This window comes from Esox lucius, chromosome 7 (assembly GCF_011004845.1).
Source record: "Esox lucius isolate fEsoLuc1 chromosome 7, fEsoLuc1.pri, whole genome shotgun sequence".
In the NCBI taxonomy this organism is placed as follows: domain Eukaryota; kingdom Metazoa; phylum Chordata; class Actinopteri; order Esociformes; family Esocidae; genus Esox; species Esox lucius.
In genome coordinates, this window is record NC_047575.1 from 7,857,023 (window position 1) to 7,878,862 (window position 21,840).

The following is a 21,840-nucleotide window of genomic DNA, read 5'->3' on the forward strand; positions in this document are numbered from 1 at the left end:
GAAACCCTGTCCTACATATCCAGTGGTAGACCTAAATGAAAGTCATGCGACTGTCAGCATCACCCAGTGAGGTTGGTATATGCAGCTGGCAATAGTTTCTCTAACATTAGCTTTTATGAAGAAACCAGTTAAAAAGAAATTAACCACTATCTTTGATTACACCATTTTTATTGACAAAGATCAGAATTGACAAACGGAAGACGTGGTTTTCACAAGAATGTGACAGAAACAACAGTAAACATGAAACTATGTAGATTTCCCTGGCAACTATAAAATATCAGCTTTTATCCATTTGGGCCCTGGAAACAAATTGGGTGTGTTGCTAGAAGTGCTTACACATAAGGCTGTAGGTGGAGCATTAGGATCTCTTAAGTGCATAGTACAATATTTGGGAGTGATTTAATGATGTTCCACTTTTGAGTTCTAAATCCCTTTCCTTACACAGGAACTTCTGTGAAAGGCTTCACAGCTTAAACAACTTAAAATTTCACATGTAAAAGTATTACAACTAGAACACTACTTGGAAAGCTGCACTAAACCATGCAAATATTAATTCATAAATGTGTCTTATAATTCATCAAATTAATAAAAAATGGGGTTTGAGTGTGTTTGCTGTGCCCTTGCTGAACAGAACCAATTCAACATATCAAATAAAATGGTGTGAGAAGAATTATGTCAGTACGTGCCTGTTTTAGCAAGCATACTAGATTCATAAAACATATGGGTGAAACTAACTAAAGATGTTCAGTACAATACATGTGAAGAAGTGTTGTTCATTCTTTCAGAGGAAACTGTAGAGACCAGTGTAATTAAGATGTTCCTAGAAATTGCAGTAATATTATATTGCATAAATGACCAGAAATGTTACCATTTGGTTATTTCTCTTTGGTGGACTTCTTTTTCTGAAAAGAAAACACAAGACCACAAATATCAGTAAGTTTAATAAGTTTGTACATCGATATAACAACTTCTATTTTTTGGATATAAATGCCTAAGCCATAACAGGTATTTGAACCATATTTCACCATAAAAAGTGTTCAGACGTTTTAATGCTCAATCCTCAAGTGAAAACTGTGACTCTAAACTTAAACAGAATAGTACTTTTGTGATTTCAAATTGAAACGTTTGGAGTATGTAGCCAAATTAACAAAATAATGCTCCACTGTCCCAATAATTAATTATAAAGGCCATCGTATTTATTCACTTCTTACCTTCCCTGGGGTATTCTTAGCAGGTGTGCAAGTAACAGGTCCTGTTGAGGCTTTTTTGGGTCTTTTCAATGCATTTTTTATTTTCTCCTTTTTCTCCTTCAATTTGCTTTTCTCTGTAAAATGTCAAGTAAACAACAAAATTAACCTCTAGAAGTTAATATTTAAGGAAGCAACCTTTTGTCGCATATTGTAGGAATATGGGCACACTTACTCTTTTTGTTTTGGGATCTCTTGTGTGGAAGGCTTGGTATAGGGGCAGAGATGTCAGAGTCTTTCACAGTGTTTTCATCAACCTTCTTTTTCTTTTTTTCAATGACTGGAGTTGTATTTTCCTTCACAACAGCACTCTCTATGACTTTTTTCTTCTTATTTTTGGGAATCTCTAGCTCTTCTGGTTCATGGATAGGGGGAAGAGGCCTTTTCTTATTTGTGGCCTTCAGATATTCTTTGGCATTAATGTTATTTGCTGTTTTTTTCTTACTCTTTTCGAACCCATGCTTTTTTGGCACCACTTCTGTCATTTCATCCTTTTCCATTGGCTCTCTTTTTGTTTTCTTCCTCTTCTTTTTGTTCTTCTTTGTTTTTTTGAGAGACTTCACTGACAGAACAAGAGTAGTGGAGTTAGACTCCGAAGATGGGATGGCGTCCACTGTGGACTCATCTGTAAAAAGAAGATTTACAATGTAACTGCAATGATGACTATAAACGTTTATAAGAGTAATGACAGCTACATTTTAATCTTAAATTAGGTCATTTAATGGAATAGTGGTAATAACACCGCCCCTAGTCTGACACCTTGCCCGGTAGTTGCTAAAGGTTGTTTCTGGTTCAAGTTCAAAGTTTAGCTTTAGTTTGTCATTCTCAACAGTAACTTATACCTGAGAGAGTTAGGAAAGAATACAGACATATTTTATATGGTTAAGAGTTCAGGTCAAGGTCACTCAGATTTTGGCTAGTTTGTTTTCCAGAAAGACGGAGCCACACTGGACTCTTCAAGTTGGAAGTGAAGAAAATGGGAAAAATAGGGTAAACAACAATAAATAACTGGTTGAGTATATTATTATATTACTATATTATTTCCAGGTCATTTCATAAAATACAATTAACTGTGATGACACTGAAAAACCAGAAAAGGAACCAGGCAAGCCTAGTTCAGCCGGCCCGTATTTAGAAGGAATTAATGTTGAATTAATAGGAGGACCGGGGTCTCCTATGTGACAGGCTGGATTAGGACCGGGGTCTCCTATGTGACAGGCTGGATTAGGACCGGGGTCTCCTATGTGATAGGCTGGATTAGGACCAGGGTCTCCTATGTGACAGGCTGGATTAGGACCGGGGTCTCCTATGTGACAGGCTGGATTAGGACCGGGGTCTCCTATGTGACAGGCTGGATTAGGACCGGGGTCTCCTATGTGATAGGCTGGATTAGGACCAGGGTCTCCTATGTGACAGGCTGGATTAGGACCGGGGTCTCCTATGTGATAGGCTGGATTAGGACCGGGGTCTCCTATGTGACAGGCTGGATTAGGACCGGGGTCTCCTATGTGACAGGCTGGATTAGGACCGGGGTCTCCTATGTGATAGGCTGGATTAGGACCAGGGTCTCCTATGTGACAGGCTGGATTAGGACCGGGGTCTCCTATGTGATAGGCTGGATTAGGACCGGGGTCTCCTATGTGACAGGCTGGATTAGGACCGGGGTCTCCTATGTGACAGGCTGGATTAGGACCGGGGTCTCCTATGTGACAGGCTGGATTAGGACCGGGGTCTCCTATGTGACAGGCTGGATTAGGACCGGGGTCTCCTATGTGATAGGCTGGATAAGGACTGGGGTCTCCTATGTGACAAGCTGTCTTCAACCACTACGCCACTAAGCTGTATGTGCACAGTGTTCTGCATGGTTACACCAATTAGTCGAAACTCCAAAGTTCTCTAAACGAGTTCCCTACATTAACATCTAAAGCAACAACAGGTACAGTGAAGGAAAACATTATTTATCCCCTGCTGATTCTGTACGTTTGCCCACTGACAAAGAAATGATCAGTCTATAATTTTAATGGTAGGTTTATTTGATCAGTATAACAACCAAAAAATCCTGAAAAACACATGTCAAAAATGTTATAAATTGATTTGAATTTTAATAAGTGAAATAAGTATTTGATCCCCCCTCAAGGATTTCTGGCTCCCAGGTGTCTTTTATACAGGTAAATAGCTGAGATTAAGAGCACACTCTTAAAGGGAGTGCTCCTAATCTCAGTTTGTTACCTGTATAAAAAACACCTATCCACAGAATCAATCAATCAGATTCCAAACTATCCACCATGGCCAAGACCAAAGAGCTGTCCAAGGATGTCAGGGACAAGATTGTAGACCTACATAAGGCTGGAATGGGCTACAAGACCATCGCTAAGCAGCTTGGTGAGAAGGTGACAACAGTTGGAGCGATTATTCGCAAATGGAAGAAACACAAAGAACCGTCAATCTCCTTCGGTCTGAGGCTCCATGCAAGATCTCACCTCGTGGAGTTGCAATGATAATGAGAACAGTGAGGAATCAGCCCAGAAATAAACGGGAGGATCTTGTCAATGATCTCAAGGCAGCAGGGACCATAGTCACCAAGAAAACGATTGGTAACACACTACGCCGTTAGGGACTGAAATCCTGCAGCGCCTGCAAGGTCCCCCTACTCAAGAAAGCACATGTACCAGCCTGTCTGAAGTTTGTCAATGAACATCTGAATGATTCAGAGGAGAAATGGGTGAAAGTGTTGTGGTCAGATGAGACCAAAATCGAGCTCTTTGGCATCAACTCAACTTGCTGTGTTTAGAGGCGGAGGAATGCTGCCTATGACCCCAAGAACACCATCCCCACCATCAAACATGAAGGTGGAAACATTATGCTTTGGGGGTGTTTTTCTGCTAAGGGGACAGGACAACTTCACCGCATCAAAGGGATGATGGACGAGGCCATGAAACGTCAAATCTTGGGTGAGAACCTCCTTCCCTCAGCCAGGGCATTGAAAATGGGTCATGGATGGGTATTCCAGCATGACAATGACCCAAAACACACGGACAAGGCAACAAAGGAGTGGCTCAAGAAGAAGCACATAAGGGTCCTGGAGTGGCCTAGCCAGTCTCCAGACCTTAATCCCATAGAAAATCTGTAGAGGGCCATGTACCGTCAAATTTTGGGTGAGAACCTCCTTCCCTCAGCCAGGGCATTGAAAATGGGTCGTGGATGGGTATTCCAGCATGACAATGACCCAAAACACACGGACAAGGCAACAAAGGAGTGGCTCAAGAAGAAGCACATTAAGGTCCTGGAGTGGCCTAGCCAGTCTCCAGACCTTAATCCCATAGAAAATCTGTAGAGGGAGCTGAAGGTTCGAAGTTGCTAAACGTCTGCCTCGAAACCTTAATGACTTGGAGAAGATCTGCAAAGAGGAGTGGGATAAAATCCCTCCTGAGATGTGTGCAAACCTGGTGGCCAACTACAAGAAACATCTGACCTCTGTGATTGCCAACAAGGGTTTTGCCACCAAGTACTAAGTCATGTTTTGCAGAGGGGTTGAATACTTATTTCACTAATTAAAATGCAAATCAATGTATAACATTTTTGACATGTGTTTTTATAGATTTGTTTGTTGTTATTCTGTCTCTCACTGTTCAAATAAACCTACCATTAAATTATAGACTGATCATTTCTTTGTCAGTGGGCAAACATACAAAATCAGCAGGGGATCAAATACTTTTTTCCCTCACTGTATAACAGGGTTGATACACTAAATTCAACAGAAAAAGATTACTGTAGGGACCGATTGGGACATACTACCTCATCATAAAATTGCGTCTCGACATTAGATCATTTTGTCATGCATTACCATCATGCCAATTTTGAATATTTAGCTAGAAACCATTAAGCATTGTGTTAAACTAACATTTCTTATTATGTTTACTTCCACCACAAATAGCATCTATGAACTGTATGGCTTTTGCCAATGGTAGTTTTAACAGTTTATTAGCCAGTAATAGGCCTACTAGTATCTACTTACTACTTGGAATTCAGCAATTGCTAACAAGACTGAAGATGAACTTTACACTACCAAGGCAATTTAATTTCATGGCACAACAACATTTTACTTTCATTTGTGAATGATATTGATACAATTACTATCCATAAAGGCCTCCATTTTTACAGCGCAAGGGGTTGTGGTCTATATTACTCCAAAAAACATGCATGGAAGTGTAATTTGTAAATCCACTAGAAATAGTTGCAATAAAACTGTAAACTTACTGTAACGTAGCTACTGAAGCTTGTAGCCAGCAAAGTTTTTGTCTATCCTGACCAAATCCTAATGAATCATTTATGTCAGAGGCGAGGACTGAACACCGTCTGCCCTAATGAAAGTCTGCATTTCTAACCACTACGCTATTTAACAATGGGTAGTCAGTCAGTCACTCAGTATGAGACATTTGCTCTTCTTGGCCGGCTAAGTTAAATGGACTCACCATCGCCTTGTATTGGAAGCTGCCCATTCTCCTGAACATCCTTCTTTTTCTTCCTCTTCTTCCTCTTCATCTTTTCATCACTAGGAGTTGAGTCAGTTGTCTCAGTGCACCTCTTCCTCTTTGATGCTGGGGTGTCTGCAGTTGGCTTCTCATAGAGACGCTTCTCCAGAACCGTCTCTATGGTCACTTTCTCAGGCTACATGGTGACAAAAATAGAGCAGGAACAACAACATTCTGTTTTAGATCAAAACAATAATAAAAAAACCTTCACTGTAAGCATTTTATTTATTTTATGATTTTATATCGGTTGTGCACAGAATCACACACAAAAATAACTGTGGACTTGTTTTACTTACCTCCAGGTTATCAGGTGGTAAATTGGAGATATGAGGCTCAACATCTTCTTGATATTCCTCTTCTACAGCTGGTTCAACCTCAGCAGCTAAAGACACATGAAAATGAATGTCATGACACTAGCAACTGACTACAGTTTGATTGAGTTTTGGTGTTTTTCTGGACCTTTCAATAAGTTGGAAGGGGAGAAAACACGTAGAAATGGTTTAAATAAATATTAACAAAAGTTGGAATCTACCTTGTTTCCAGATCAACAAAATAATTAACTGTGACCACACTGAAAAGAAACATGTATAACTGACTCACAATCGCCCTCTTCTGTAGGCTCCCAATTCGCCGGAGCGTCTTCCTTATTTTTCTTCTTCTTCTTCTTCTTCATCTTTTTATCACTAGGAGTTAAATCAGATGTCTCAGTGCACCTCTTCCTCTCCGTTGCTGGGCTGTCAGTGGTTGGCTTCTCTGTGGGGACTGTCTCAAGAACCGTCTCTATGGTCACTTTCTCAGGCTAAATGGTGATGAAAAACAGAGCAGGAACAACAGAATACTGTTTTAGATCAAAACAATAATTAAACAACCTTCACTGTAAGCCTTTTGTATATTTGATCATTTTATATCAGATGTGCATACAATCACACATACATACACACAGATGTACTTCACATACCTCCAGGTTCTCAGTTGGTGAACTGGCGATAAGAGGCTCCACACCCTTAATATATTCTTCTTCTACGACGGGTCCGACCACAGCAGCTAAAGACACACAAAAATGAATGTTGTGACACTGGCAACTTGTGGTACAGCCATTATAGTTTGACTGAGTTCTGGTGTCATTCTCCCTGTCTACACAATTTATTTACAAGATGATTTGAAGAACTTCAGGAAAGCTTCACTAAGTTACGAACTGTGTTAATCTTTCAACTGTCCTGCCTCGCACTGTCAATTTCATTCCTTTTCACTCAGCTTATGTTGCTATCCATTGCAAATTTAAATGCTGACTGATACTGTTTGGTGTGCAACTTTTCTGGCCTGGCCTGTAAACTCCTCCAGATGTCTTATGCAGTCTGCGTATGGTTCCTCTTACCTCGTCCCCAGGCTATCGCAAACAGCGGATATGAGTCTGGAGCAACAGCCCCTCCAGTTTGGCCTCAGTGGCTGTGACTGTATTGTTGTATGGTAGTTAACATGGCTCGAAATATATTGAGACGGCTATGCTACTCTGTACCCTCAGCTGTCTCGTAATGACGTTACAACGTAGTGGTTGCTTATGGGTTCGATTCCCATGGGCGGCTGGGCACCAGTATGAAAATGTACTCACTGCTATTAGTGAATGGCCTTACCTGTAGCAGAAGGTTCCTCAGGGACTCCTGCGGCCTCTGTCTTGTCCTCTGAGGTTGTGGAGGTCACAATGTGATCCTCTGCCTTGTGCTCCTCTGAAGCAGCATCCGTTGTTAGGGGTTTCTGTGGACTGTCAGGGGTCTCCTCTTCCTCCTTTGCACTCTCTGGCACAGAGGAAGGTGGGGTGTCCACCTCAGGGACTGACATTGGTACGAAAGGAGAGACTGAAAGCCGTGTATAACCTGAGACAACCAAATGCAACCACACCAAGTGAAATGGAAAACACCAAAGGTCTACCTTCAGAAGGAGATTCAGCATCTACTGAATCATCAGCGTTGTCATCCTGTGCTGTTGTAGGTGTGACTGGATTGGCTTCATCTTCCTGTGAGGGGCATGACCAGCAAATGCTACTAGGGAATTCATCTGGTTTTGTTGGGAAAATAAGCGGCAAGCTGTCCGGGAGAGGATGTCCATTACATCTCTTAATCGTTTGTACATACCTCTTCCTCTGCACCTCCCACATTACGGACAGGAGGCGTGGCCTGGGCCTGAGTGACAGCTATCTCTTCTGAGATAGGAGCTTCTGTGTCGACATTCTTGATTGGTGCAGATTCTGGTTTCTGGTGGCATAATTGAGATTTGTTAGTACAGATAAGCTGAAAGGTAAATACTCTATATGCATGATGTAGTTTTAAATCTAATGGAGTGTCTTGCAAATCAAGGCCAATGTGCTCTTTGATGTTCACAGAAACATGTTAAATTCAGTGTGCTTTCAGACTGATCAATAGTGTTTCTACAGTCTCACTGTGTGAGAAATCTTTGCCATACTCTTTCTGTACTGGAGTTAACCGCTTGACTACAGAGGCAGATTTTACCTTCTGTATTATTATTTTGACATGAACACAAGTTTTGTTTTGTTGATGAACCATTCAGAAATAACAGGAGGTTTTGTATCTAGTCCCACCAATTAAGAGTACCAAATGTATTTGTACAGCTGGCTTCACATGTAGATTTTTTGCACTCTTCTTTTTGCACATATGGTTAGATGCTAACTGCATGTCATTGTACTGTTCTTGTTCAATAACAATAAAGTTGAATCTAATCTAAACTGTCTTTTTGGAGTCAGTTTCTGGTGTCTGACAACACGTACCAAAGGAGTGTCAATAAAAATTAAGCTGGCCAGATAAATAAGAAAAAGGTTTTCTTAGACATACAGTAGTCAAATGTTAGGAGTGCAAAATCAGGTTTTGGGCATATTGTTTTTTTCTTTTTAAAGAAAAGCAAATCTTTGGTCCATGAAAATTACTAATTGATCAGAAATACAGTGTATACATTGTTAATGTTGTAAATTTTTACTGTAGCTGGAAATGGCAGATTTTTTATGTAATATCTACAGAGGCCCATTATCAGAAACCATCACTCCTGTGTTCCAATGGCACGTTGTGTTTGCTACTCCAAGTTTATCATTTTAAAAGGCTAATTGATCATTAGAAAACCATTTTGCAATTACATTAACTGTTGTGCTGAAAACTGTTGTGCTGATTAAAGAAGCAAATAAACTGGACTTCTTTAGACAAGTTGAGTAGCTGTAGCATCAGCAATTGTGGGTTCGATTACAGGCTCAGAATGTCCAGAAACTAAGAACTTTCTTGTGAAACTCATCAGAGAAATGAAGGCTACTCCTTGTGAAAAATGCGGTGTACTACTCCCTTCACAGAACAGAGCATACTGTATCCAGACAGAATAGAAAGAAGAGTGGGAGGCCCCGATGCACAACTGAGCAAGTGGACAAATATTTTAGTGTCTAGTGTGAGAAACAGACACCTCACAGGTCATCAATCGGCAGCTTCATTAAATAGTAACCGCAAAACAGCAGTCTCACCGTCAACAGTGAAGAGGCGACTCTAGGTTGCAAAGAAAAAGCCACATCTCAGACTGGCCAAAGAAAGATTAAGATGGGCAAAACAACAAAGACACTGAGCAGATGAAGATTGGAAAACAGTATGGACAGACGAATTATGGACATACTAATCTAAGTTAAAAGTGTTCAGATCACAAAGAAGAACATTCGTGAGACGCAGACCAAATAAAAAAAATGCTGGAGGAGTGCTTGATGCCATCTGTCAAACATGGTAGAGGCAATGTGATGGTATTGGGGTGCCGCGGTGGGGGTCAAGTGGGAGATTTGTACAGGGTGAAAGAGATCTTGAAGAAGGCTATTACTCCACTTTGCAACACCATGACATACCCTGTGTATGTCGGTGCTTGATTGGAGCCATTTCCTCCTACAACAGGACAATGACCCAAAGCACAGCTCCAAACTATGCAAGAACTATTTATGGAAGAAGCAATCAGCTGTTATTCTGTCTACAACGGAGTGGCCAGCACAGTTACCGGATCTCAACCCTATTGAGCTGTTGTGAGAGCAGCTTGACTGTGTGGTATGTAAGAAGTGCCCATCAAGCCAATACAACTTGTGGGAGGTGCTTCAGGTAGCATGGGGTGAAAGTGAAATCTCTTCAAATTACCTAAACATATTGACAACTAGAATACCATACCAAGGTCTGCAAGGCTGTAATTGCTGCAAATGGAGGATTCTTTGATGAAAGAAAGGTTTCAACTGAAAATCATTATTTTGAACCTTATCAATTAGTATATTTCCTATTCATTTTGCTATATTTCCTATTCATACAAATGTCATGTCTGTTGTCATGGAAGACAAGGATATTTCTAAGTAAACTAAAACTTTTGAACAGTACTGTAGCTGCCAATGGAACAGGCTCACTTGTCATCATTAATAATTTAACTTCTGATGGCAACCGCAGGATAAGTTTACCGATTTTTATTTTCTCAAAATGTGCTTCAAAACATATTGGACGGCACTTCACCTAGGAGGACCACAGTTTTTCAGGGCCAAAAAGTGGAATGTTCTTGACATGATCCCTCATTGGCATTTAAAGGCGTGATCGGTGCTGGTATTCAGATTGTGTGAGCAGTGAAAGCGGGTTCCTCATACAGTGGGTATAGAAAATAATCACATGTAGTGACTGTGACATACATAATTCACCTTTGTTGTTAAGCACTTTGTTCTTAATGTGTTTCTTAATGCAGTGATAAACATAATACGTTATACATGTAATTTACTTTCACTTCTTGTAGTTATGACTGTTCGCGGTACCTTTAAATGTTCTGAATGCGTGATGATGTTTTGACGCTACAATGTTTTGCTTTCTTGCTGAAAAATAAACTGTGTGCTCAACGTGAGAAATTGTCTTTCGTGATCTACCGCAATTTCCACACACCCCCTGCTTTGCAGCCTGAAATGAAAACGGACAAAAACAATTTTTGTTTTATTCAGCTGTATTTACAGCTTATAACATCCAAGTGAAAGATATAATACCAACTTGTCAGAATTTTCTTTTACAAATTAAAAAACAGAATCGAGTGCAGCCGAGTGTGAAGCGGTGGGGATGAGAATCAGTACTTCCAAATCCGAGGCCATGGTCCTCAGTCGGAAAAGGGTGGCTTGCCCACTTCAGGTTGGTGGAGAGTGCCTGCCTCAAGTGGAGGAGTTTAAGTATCTAGGGGTCTTGTTCACGAGTGAGGGAAGGATGGAACGGGAGATTGACAGACGGATCGGTGCAGCTTCTGCAGTAATGTGGTCGATGTATCGGTCTGTCGTGGTGAAGAAAGAGCTGAGCCGCAAGGCGAAGCTCTCGATTTACCGGTCAATCTACGTTCCTACTCTCACCTATGGTCATGAGCTTTGGGTCATGACCGAAAGGACAAGATCCCGGATACAGGCGGCCGAAATGAGCTTTCTCCGCAGGGTGGCTGGGCGTTCCCTTAGAGATAGGGTGAGAAGCTCGGTCACCCGGGAGGAGCTCGGAGTAGAGCCGCTGCTCCTCCACATCGAGAGGGGTCAGCTGAGGTGGCTTGGGCATCTGTTTCGGATGCCTCCGGAACGCCTTCCTGGGAAGGTGTTCCGGTCCCATCCCACCGGGAGGAGACCCCGGGGAAGACCTAGGACACGCTGGAGGGACTATGTCTCCCGGCTGGCCTGGGAACGCCTCAGTGTCCCCCCGGAAGAGCTGGAGGAAGTGTCTGGGGAGAGGGAAGTCTGGGCATCTCTGCTTAGACTGCTGCCCCCGCGACCCGGCCCCGGATGAAGCGGAAGAAGATGTATGTATGTATGTATGTAAAAAACAGAATCACTGAGTTGGAAAAAGAATCACCCCCTCCTAAAAATTACTTGTAAACCCAACCAGGTGTAGTTAATCACCTTCTCAATAGCACACAAAGCCAATTGACTTTCACCTGTGATCAGCTGTGGTCATTTTGATTAGCTCAGCATGAAACAAGCTTTTCCTGAAGCATTTCAGTCCTTGGTAGTGCAACTGAAGAAAACAATCAACTATGGGGGGCAAGGCATTGTCAGATGAGATGGATACAAACATTTTTCAAAGGCTTTATCAGTGCCTAGAAGCACAGTGAAGTCTATTATTAAGAAGTGGAAGGTATTTGGTACAACACAGACCCTCCCTGGGTCAGGACGTCGCTCCAAACTGGATGAAAGAGCCAGGAGGAAACTGGTCAGAGAGGCTACCAAGAGGCCTACAGCAACTCTGAAGCAGTTGCATGCACACAAAGAGAGGTCATTGTGTGCATGTGACAACAATATCACAAATTCTCCACAATTGTGGCTTGTATGGGAGAGTTGCAAGAAAAATCCACTCCTCAAGAAAGGCCACATGCAGTCACGACTGAGCTTTGCCAAAATGCACCTTGAAGATTCTAAGCCCACGTGGAAAAAGGTGTTATGGTCAGATGAGACTAAAATTGAATTATTTGGCCTCAACGCCAAACGATATGTCTGGCGAAAATCTAATACACCTCACCATCCAAATAATACCATTCCTCCAGTAAAGTATGGAGGTGATAACATCATGTTATGGGGTTGTTTCTCTGCAGCAGGGACTGGAGCACTAGTCAGGATAGAAGGAAAAATGGATGGGGCAAAATACTGTCAAATTCTTGAGGAAAATCTGCTGTTCTCTGCCAGAAAGTTGTCAATGGGAAGAAGATTTACCTTCCAACATGACAATGACCCAAAAAACACAGCAAAACACAGTGGTTGAAGGAGAAAAATGTGAATGTCCTTGCATGGCCTAGTCAGAGCCCGGACTTAAACCCCATTGAAAATCTGCGGAATGACTTGAAGACAGCAGTCCACAAACGGTCTGCAACGTCTAGATGTGCAAAGTTAGTAGAGACATATCCAGACTAAAGGCTGTAGTTAAAGCAAAAGATGGTTCAAATACTGACACAAGAGGGTGATCCTTTTTCCAACTCAGTGATTGTTTTTTTATTGTTGTATTTTTTTCTATCATGTTGGTGTTATATCTTTCACTTGGATGTTATAAGCTGCACTGAGTAAATACAGCTGAATGAAACAAAAACTGTGTCTGTCTTCATTTCAGGCTGCAAAGCAACAAAATGTGATTATTTTAAAGGGGGTGATTATTTTCTATACCCACTGTATGTGTCTTACTAAGTGTCCTGGCAATAAGGAACATTTCTACAAATTTGAATAGTTCCAGAATACTAGAGTTGTATGTTTTAAAGAGACAAAACAAAGCTGTCTGTACGTTCTATTAGCTCCAGAATGTTCTTTCACCTGTGCTAGAGGAATCTCATCCTCACTGCTGTCACTGTCTGAACTCTCAGCTGGTTTTGAGACAGTGACAGCTGGTCTGTTGGACTTGACCGGTTCTGGTGTGGTCACTGCTACAAGGTTGACTGGTACAGATGCCCCCAGTTTGGGCTTTGCCTTCTGAGGGGACGGAGGAGATGTAGAGCAAATGACCATCACAGCAGAAAGACTTATTGTGATTAACTTATTCCATTTCAATAACATTTCAAGTTATATATATATATATATATATATATATATATATATATATATGCAGCTGTGGAAAAAATTAAGAGACCACTGTAACTTTTTCTTTCCTGTCCAAAATAGTCGAAAAGGAAGGTTTTGAGTGAGGAACAGAAGGGATAAAATTAAGACACCACTGCAAATTGAACGCATCTGTTCCTCACTCAAAACTTTACTTTTCGACTTTTATGGAAAGGAAACAAAAAGGTGCAGTGGTCTCTTAATTTTTTCCAGAGGTGTGTGTGTATATGTATATATATATATATATATATATATATATGCCCACTATTTGTTATCTACATTCCAGATAAATTGAGATGAAAAATCTAATTATTTGAAAGAGGGTTCTCCTGGAGATTGTGTGTCTTACTTTAGCTGGGGTGTCCTCCTCAGTGTCAGATTCGCTACTGTCTGAGCGGTTGGCCTTCTCAGCTGCAGCAGGGGCTGTGGGTGGGGCTTTAGCCAGCCTGGGGGTGGGAATGGTCGGGGCCTGTTCGTCTGGAGCATCATCCTCACTGTCAGAGGAGTCTGACCTGTCGTTCTCCCTCTTGACAGCTGCGTCTGAGGCTTTAGGAGTGGTTTTGGTCAGGGTGGTTTTCTGCTTGGGAAAAAAATCATATTTTAATAAACACCACTATACAGCTCCAGAAGAAATGTAGAGACCACCACACCTTTTTCTTTCCTTTCCAAAAAAGTTGAAAAGGAAAGTTTTGACTGAAGAACAGAAGCGTTCAATTTGCAGTGGTCTCTTAATTTTAACCCTTCTGTTCCTCTCACAAAATCTTCCTTTTCGACCTTTTTTGGAAAGGAAAGAAAAAGGTGCAGTGGTCTCTTAATTTTCCCGGAGTTGTATTCCTCCATGACATCACTGGATGAACACATGAATCTTTGGAATTAAATAATTAAGTATGTTGCATAGACAGACCTTTACAGGAGCCTCCTCCTCATCTGAACTGTCACTGTCCGAGCTCTGGGCTTTCTTCCTAGCAGCAGGAGTCATGGGAGCTGATTTAGTCTGACTGGGGGTGACTCCACTGGGCTTTACTGGGGTCGCCTTGGCTGCTTTGACAGAACCAGGTCTGGGTGTCATGACTGATTTCTGAAACAAATATGTATATCAGGTAAAAAAATAAATCTATTTCTTACTGACAAACAGCAGTGGTTGTATCCTTTTTCTCAGTCGTGACGTATCTTCACTGTTACCTCGTGTTCACGGTCTGAGTCGTCACTGTCTGAACTCTCTGCTTTACTGGGAGTCGTAGTGACCGGAGTCTTAGTGGGAGCTGAAGCCTCTGTGACTTTACCAGTAATCTGAAACGGACACACACAGAGCCTGTGTCAAACAATACCAGAGTTGCTTGTTTTAAAGAGACAAAACAAAGTTGTCTGTACGTTCAATAAGCTCCAAAATGTTCTTTCACCTGTGCTAGAGGAATCTCATCTTCACTGCTGTCACTGTCTGAACTCTCTGCTGGTTTTGAAGCAGTGACAGCTGGTCTGTTGGACTTGACTGGTAATGGTGTGGTCACAGCTACAGTCTTGATACCAGGAGTGGCCACTGGCTTGGTCTTGGCTTTCTGAGGGAAGGGAGATGTGGAGCAGGGCAGGAGACTATCACAGCAAAATAACTAATGTTGATTGGCCTCTTGTCCAGTGTTAAAGGCCCACTCCAGTTACATGATCACCTGATTCAAATCACCAAGTGCCTCCAAAATGTTTAGTTTTTTTCTTAAAAAGGAGTAATTAGTACAAAACAAATGTCTGACAACCAATTCTAACCTAGAGAAAAAGAGAGACCAGCGTATCCCCTCCCCAAGCTACGTCCTGCACAACTGAACATCATTGCGATTGGGACAGTAATTGGTGAGGATATCTGTGAGTGAGTGTGATGTCAGTTTTGAGCTTGGTAACTTAAAGTGGGTGATCATGTGACTGGAATGGACCATTAACTTTGAGTTAAAGTAAACTATGTTTGGTATTGGAAGATGTACTCTCCTTGTTGATGTCTATTAAGTAAGATTATTTTGCAAACCTTGGAAACTTTCAAATCAGTTTCTGAATCTGAACTGTCACTTTCCGAGCTCTGGGCTTTCTTCCCAGCAACAGGTGTGATGGGAGCTGATTTAGTCTGACTGAGGATGACTCTGGGCTTAACTGGGGTCCCCTTGGTTGCTTTGACAGAACCAGCTTTGGTTGTCAGGACTGATCTCTGAAACAAACAAGTATATCAGGTATTTATTTCAGGAATAAAACAAACATAAGTTTTTCTTACTGACAAACAGCAGTGGTTGTATCCTTTTTCTCAGTCGTGACGTATCTTCACTGTTACCTCGTGTTCACGGTCTGAGTCGTCACTGTCTGAACTCTCTGCTTTACTGGGAGTCGTAGTGACCGGAGTCTTAGTGGGAGCTGAAGCCTCTGTGACTTTACCAGTAATCTGAAACGGACACACACAGAGCCTGTGTCAAACAATACCAGAGTTGCTTGTTTTAAAGAGACAAAACAAAGTTGTCTGTACGTTCAATAAGCTCCAAAATGTTCTTTCACCTGTGCTAGAGGAATCTCATCTTCACTGCTGTCACTGTCTGAACTCTCTGCTGGTTTTGAAGCAGTGACAGCTGGTCTGTTGGACTTGACTGGTAATGGTGTGGTCACAGCTACAGTCTTGATACCAGGAGTGGCAGCTGGCTTGGTCTTGGCTTTCTGAGGGGAGGGAGATGTGGATCACATCAGTATGACATATTGTAGGGGACCAGATACAACCGTAGTCCAATTTTGTTGCAGTTGATGGTTTTGATACTGGAATATAATAACTTTATATAATAATTCTAAAAAGTAATTTGTATACTGTAAAGTTACCAGAAATACTGTAAAGTAACCAAAAATGTATTGTATTTGAAAATAACAATACTGTTATACTGATAACCATGAGATACAATCCCAGAGTCTCTGGGTGAGGACCATCCTGGACTTAAGGGTTTATTCCTGTCATATATTTGAACATTTTGTGACCTGGTTGTTTCTGTATAGAATAATTTTTACAAACTTCAGGAGCCTCCTCCTCCTCATCTGAACTGTCACTGTCAGAGCTCTGGGCTTTCTTCCCAGCAGCAGGAGTCAAGGGAGCTGCTTTAGTCTGACTGGGGGTTACTCCACTGGGCTTTACTGGGGTCGCCTTGGCTACTTTGACAGAACCAGGTCTCGGTGTCAGGGCTGATATCTGAAGAAAAAAAAATATAGCATATTACATATATACAATTCCAAAAAAGTTGGGACACTGTACAATTGTGAATAAAAACAGAATGCAATGATGTGGAAGTTTCAAATTTCAATATTTTATTCAGAATACAACATAGATGACATATCAACTGAGAAAATGTATCACTTTAAGGGAAAAATAAGTTGATTTTAAATTTCATGGCATCAACACATCTCAAAAAAGTTGGGACAAGGCCATGTTTACCACTGTGTGGCATCCCCTCTTCTTTTTATAACAGACTGCAAACGTCTGGGGACTGAGGAGACAAGTTGCTCAAGTTTATGAATAGGAATGTTGTCCCATTCTTGTCTAATACAGGCTTCTAGTTGTTCAACTGTCTTAGGTCTTCTTTGTCGCACCTTCCTCTTTATGATGTGTCAAATGTTTTCTATGGGTGAAAATTCTGGTCTGCAGGTTGGCCATTTCAGTACCCGGATCCTTCTTCTATGCAGCCATGACATTGTAATTGATGCAGTATGTGGTCTGGCATTGTCATGTTGAAAAATGCAAGGTCTTCCCTGAAAGAGACGACGTCTGGATGGGAGCATATGTTGTTATAGAACTTGGATATAACTGTCAGCATTGATGGTGCCTTTCCAGATGTGTAGGCTGCCCATGCCACACGCACTCATGCAACCCCATACCATCAGAGATGCAGGCTTCTGAACTGAGCGCTGATAACAACTTGGGTTGTCCTTGTCCTCTTTAGTCCGGATGACATGGCGTCCCAGTTTTCCAAAATAAACTTCAAATTTTGATTTGTCTGACCACAGAACACTTTTCCACTTTGCCACAGTCCATTTTAAATGATCCTTGGCCCAGAGAAAACGCCTGCGCTTCTGGATCCTGTTTAGATACGGCTTCTTTTTTGACCTATAGAGTTTTAGCCGGCAACGGCGAATGGCACGGTGGATTGTGTTCACCGACAATGTTTTCTGGAAGTATTCCTGAGCCCATGTTGTAATTTCCATTACAGTATCATTCCTGTATGTGATGCAGTGCCGTCTGAGGGCCCGAAGATCACGGGCATCCAGTATGGTTTTCCGGCCTTGACCCTTACGCACAGAGATTGTTCCAGATTCTCTGAATCTTTGGATGATATTATGCGATGTAGATGATGATAACTTCAAACTCTTTGCAATTTTTCTCTGAGGAACTCCTTTCTGATATTGCTCCACTATTTTTCGCCGCAGCATTGGGGGAATTGGTGATCCTCTGCCCATCTTGACTTCTGTGAGACACTGCCACTCTGAGAGGCTCTTTTTATACCCAATCATGTTGCCAATTGACATAATATGTGTGCAAATTGGTCCTCCAGCTGTTCCTTATCTGTACATTTAACTTTTCCGGCCTCTTATTGCTACCTGTCCCAACTTTTTTGGAATGTGTAGCTCTCATGAAATCCAAAATGAGCCAATATTTGGCATGACATTACAAAATGTCTCACTTTCAACATTCGATATGTTATCTATATTCTATTGTGAATTAAATATAAGTTTATGACATTTGTAAATTATTCCATTCTTTTTTTACTCACAATTTGTACAGTGTCCCAACTTTTTTGGAATGGGGTTTGTATATACATATATAAAAATGTATTGAACAGAGTCAAGTTTGAGAAACGACGACACAAACTCTGATAGTCACGTGTGATTCACCTTAACAGGGGACTCTTCCTCACTGTCAGCATCTTCACTCTCAGAGTCTGAGCTGTCAGCTGGTTTTGATGTTTCTTTGACAGGGGTGGATTTCACTGACACTGCCTTGACCGGAGCTGTCGCCACAGGCTTGACCGGAGCTGTCGCCACAGGCTTGACCGGAGCTGTCGCCACAGGCTTGACCGGAGCTGTCGCCACAGGCTTGACCGGAGCTGTCGCCACAGGTTTCTGGAACAAAGAAAAACAGTGCATCGCATGAGAAGCGTGTTTCCTGGTCGCCAATGGAGCCCCACGGTACAGCCAGCCTGGGGATTGCCCCTGTCCAAACAGAGCTACGCAGACCATGGGTCACTGCTTCAGCACAAAGACAGAGAAGCATTGCGGCCATGCCAAATCCAAACTGACCAAAGTCCTGTTGGCTGTGAATGTATTGTAATACAATAACATCTATTCCAAACGTCTAGATACATTATTACAGTGAGTGGATGACAGATATGTTTATACGAGGATGTCCACTGTTTCAAGTTGACTCCTTACATAACTTGGGTCAAGTCAATAAACAATTTGGGTCCAACATTTCTACTAGAAGACTTCCTAGAAAGTATGTGATTAGAGAAAATCTAATATAGATGCTTAAATTGACCCTGTTTTTCTACACTGCCAATTTTCAAAGTCACAACTGATGCTTATGACCATGCCTCTTTGCTGCAACTCATCAAACTGCCTGCTGAAACAGGAAGTACTTGCCCATATGCGAATATTTAATAAATGCCAGGCACACAAGCACTAATGTGTACCAGAGCACACTGTAAGCATTGTCTTATCACTTACCTTTACAGGAGCCTCCTCCTCTGAGCATGATCTGTCACTGTCAGAGCCCTGGGCTTTCCTCCTAGTTGTCTGGGGTGCAGCTTTAGCTGGGGTTGCCTTGACTAGAGCCTGAGGTGACGGCCTTCCAGAAGCAGCTTTAGGTGCTGGTTTCTAAAAGCAGATGGAAGCAAAAAAATATGCAACTTTGTTGAAAAACCATGGCACATTATACCTAGGAGTAACCGTTTCCGCTCCAACAATTGAGCTGAAATGCATTTAATTTGCACAGATTCCGATGGTATCTTCACTGTTACCTCGTGTTCACTGTCTGAGTCGTCACGGTCTGAGTCGTCACTGTCTGAACTCTCTGCTTTACTGGGAGTCGTAGTGACAGGAGTCTTCGTGGGAGCTGCATCGTTAACGGCTTTAGTAGGACTCTGAAACACGACAGAGGTAAACATTTCACAGATTGTAGTTAAAACAGGATTGTCCTTAGAGCCTGGGATTGAGGAATCTCAATCAAGCACACTGATCTGCTATCTGCATGGTTTTAGGGTCAGGGGGAGAGGCCTTTGGGTGATCAGCATTCAGACACACACATAATATGTCCCTCAAAGCCAGTTGAGACCTTAAAGCCAGTTCCACTCCGTTTATTATTGCTGTTTCCCCTTACCCATTACTAACTGGAACAGATGGCAACCTCTATAATCCAGTAGCCAGCAAGTCAGTATGTCAGTAGCCAGGAAGTTTTTAAAAATAATTACACATAGAATACCTGTGTAATAACCATCTCAAGAAATTAATGATTCAATGTACCAATTCAAACCAATTTGCTATTTGAGCTCTGAAAAAAAGGGAATTTTGTCTTCACACAAAGCTCCTCACCACATATTAAACTCTTAATGCTCGACGCAAAACATGGGTCCTCACATAATACCCACCTCCTTTTCACACTCTGAGGTTGCACTTCTGGGTGTTTCTGCGTCTGCAGCCTGCAGGGTTTGTGGGCCAGCAGGTAGATTGTCTGGAAAAACAGGAGGGAGGAAATCTGATTTTACATTACTGACAAAATATTAAATGTAATTGTTTATTTTCTCTGTGCTAGATAAACATTTTAAAGATTTGGAAAAGTTTTGTAGTTGATTAAGATTTGGTGTTCAATCAGCACGTTGAAAACTAATAAATAAATCTATATACAATGTCGAGCAGCCTACCGATTGGTTTTAAATCCACAACTTCTTCTTTGGTAGCTGGATCATCCTTTATCTTCTTCAGGGTGGTAGAATCCACTTCAGGCTCTTGTTTTGCATTTTGTCCAATTTCTGAGACCCTGAAAATCAGGTAACTCTTATTAACTTTTTTCATTAATACGCTCTAAATAATAAGTATTTGTGACTGAGTCAACCTATGCCATTAAACACTACTTACTTGATCCAACTTGTGTAGATATCATGTAAAGAGGTGATCTCTTCAGGTGTTTCTATCTGTGGGTTCACCAAAATCATGTATTGGAGAGAATAAATAGGTCTCTATATATTATTCAAAAAGTACAAAATGTAGTACTAAATACATATACAGTTGCTTTATATCATATTTTATTTAAATTTTATTTATCTGAAGAACATAAACACGAACAACATTTCGCAGCAACAACAACCATGGCATGTGCGTGCATTTCACAAAATGTACAGTGCCACCATTCAAATTCAGCTGTTACATAATGTTCTACATTTGTTCTAGATGACTGAATCCAAGGTTTAGAATGAAAAATACGAAACATTTAAACGGAAAGAAGGTTAAACAGTATTTGTAAAGAAAAAATGTGTAGGTTTATTAAGATAAAAAACATAATTAGTAGAATTCACAGATTACATTACACGACTTAATCTTAAAATAATTACCATTAATTCAAAATGGTCAAACGGACACCATGTGCTCAATTACATTTACGATGAACTTGAAAGGCAAAAGTTGTGACATGCTGCAGTTTATCAAAAAGAATTACCTGAGTAACATGCTTTTTCAGAACGTTAGCAGCCTTCTTGTAACCATTCTCCTTTAAATGGTGATAAATTAAATAAAGCAAGGCACTATGAGATGCATCCGGATCAAATGAAGTCATATTTTGAAGTAGAACGAGTATTACTTTCAAAAGAATGAACTGAAGGTATTTAATCTACTGATTAGTAGCTCTCATCCTCACTGCCTGCAGGATTTCGCCGTGCATTTACAGCGACTACGCCCCCTTCGATGTGCATGTTGGGACATGTAGTTAAGATGCACTCCGTGTTACTCAGGGTCACACACTGTTCAGTACTGATGATCATTCCGAGTCCTTAGTATGCCAGCTCTTCGGGCTCCGTTCACCTGAAAGAGCCGGCTCATTTGACTCTTTGATTAAAATGCTTAAAAATAATCCCAAAACAGAGAAAGTGCAAATATTTAATGTAAGGAGGAAAAAGTCATCTTTAATTTATATGGTAGACTTGAGCATGAAAGGAAACCAAATAGAGCATTAGAAAACCAAATACCCACTCTCCCCACTATTTATTGATTCTGCAGTTTGGATGTATGATCTTAAGTGAATATGTTTTCATCTTATCTGCAAATAATTGTTTGAGCTTAAATACTGCAGAAGTTAAGGAACCAAATTAACTGCTCCTTTCACCAGTGCAATTCAGTTCCCAACTTTCACCAAAAAGGCCCATCACTATAGCTCAGTATTTCTTGCATGAGTTGACACAATGCCCCTTAAATGTGTCTTAAT

The 21,840-nt window shown here is 41.3% G+C and overlaps 1 protein-coding gene across 1 annotated transcript; it reads right to left on the reverse strand.

Annotated features, from left to right (window-relative positions):
- Positions 1–151: 151 nt before the first annotated feature.
- Positions 152–21,304, reverse strand: LOC105024633 (nucleolar protein dao-5). Its single transcript, XM_034293396.1, has 27 exons — positions 21,079–21,304; positions 20,502–20,557; positions 20,288–20,403; positions 20,015–20,097; positions 19,388–19,510; positions 19,095–19,244; positions 18,253–18,491; positions 17,037–17,043; positions 16,393–16,566; positions 15,894–16,049; positions 15,676–15,783; positions 15,379–15,555; positions 14,768–14,923; positions 14,550–14,657; positions 14,272–14,445; positions 13,717–13,947; positions 13,086–13,241; positions 7,909–8,028; positions 7,706–7,790; positions 7,411–7,608; positions 6,738–6,823; positions 6,380–6,578; positions 6,076–6,161; positions 5,720–5,915; positions 1,423–1,872; positions 1,212–1,324; positions 152–902 (listed from the first exon to the last, which is right to left on the reverse strand). The coding sequence occupies exons 1-27, from the start codon at positions 21,193–21,195 to the stop codon at positions 876–878; spliced, it is 3,891 nt and encodes a 1,296-aa protein (XP_034149287.1). The 5' UTR covers positions 21,196–21,304; the 3' UTR covers positions 152–875.
- Between the last annotated feature and the right edge of the window lie 536 nt (positions 21,305–21,840).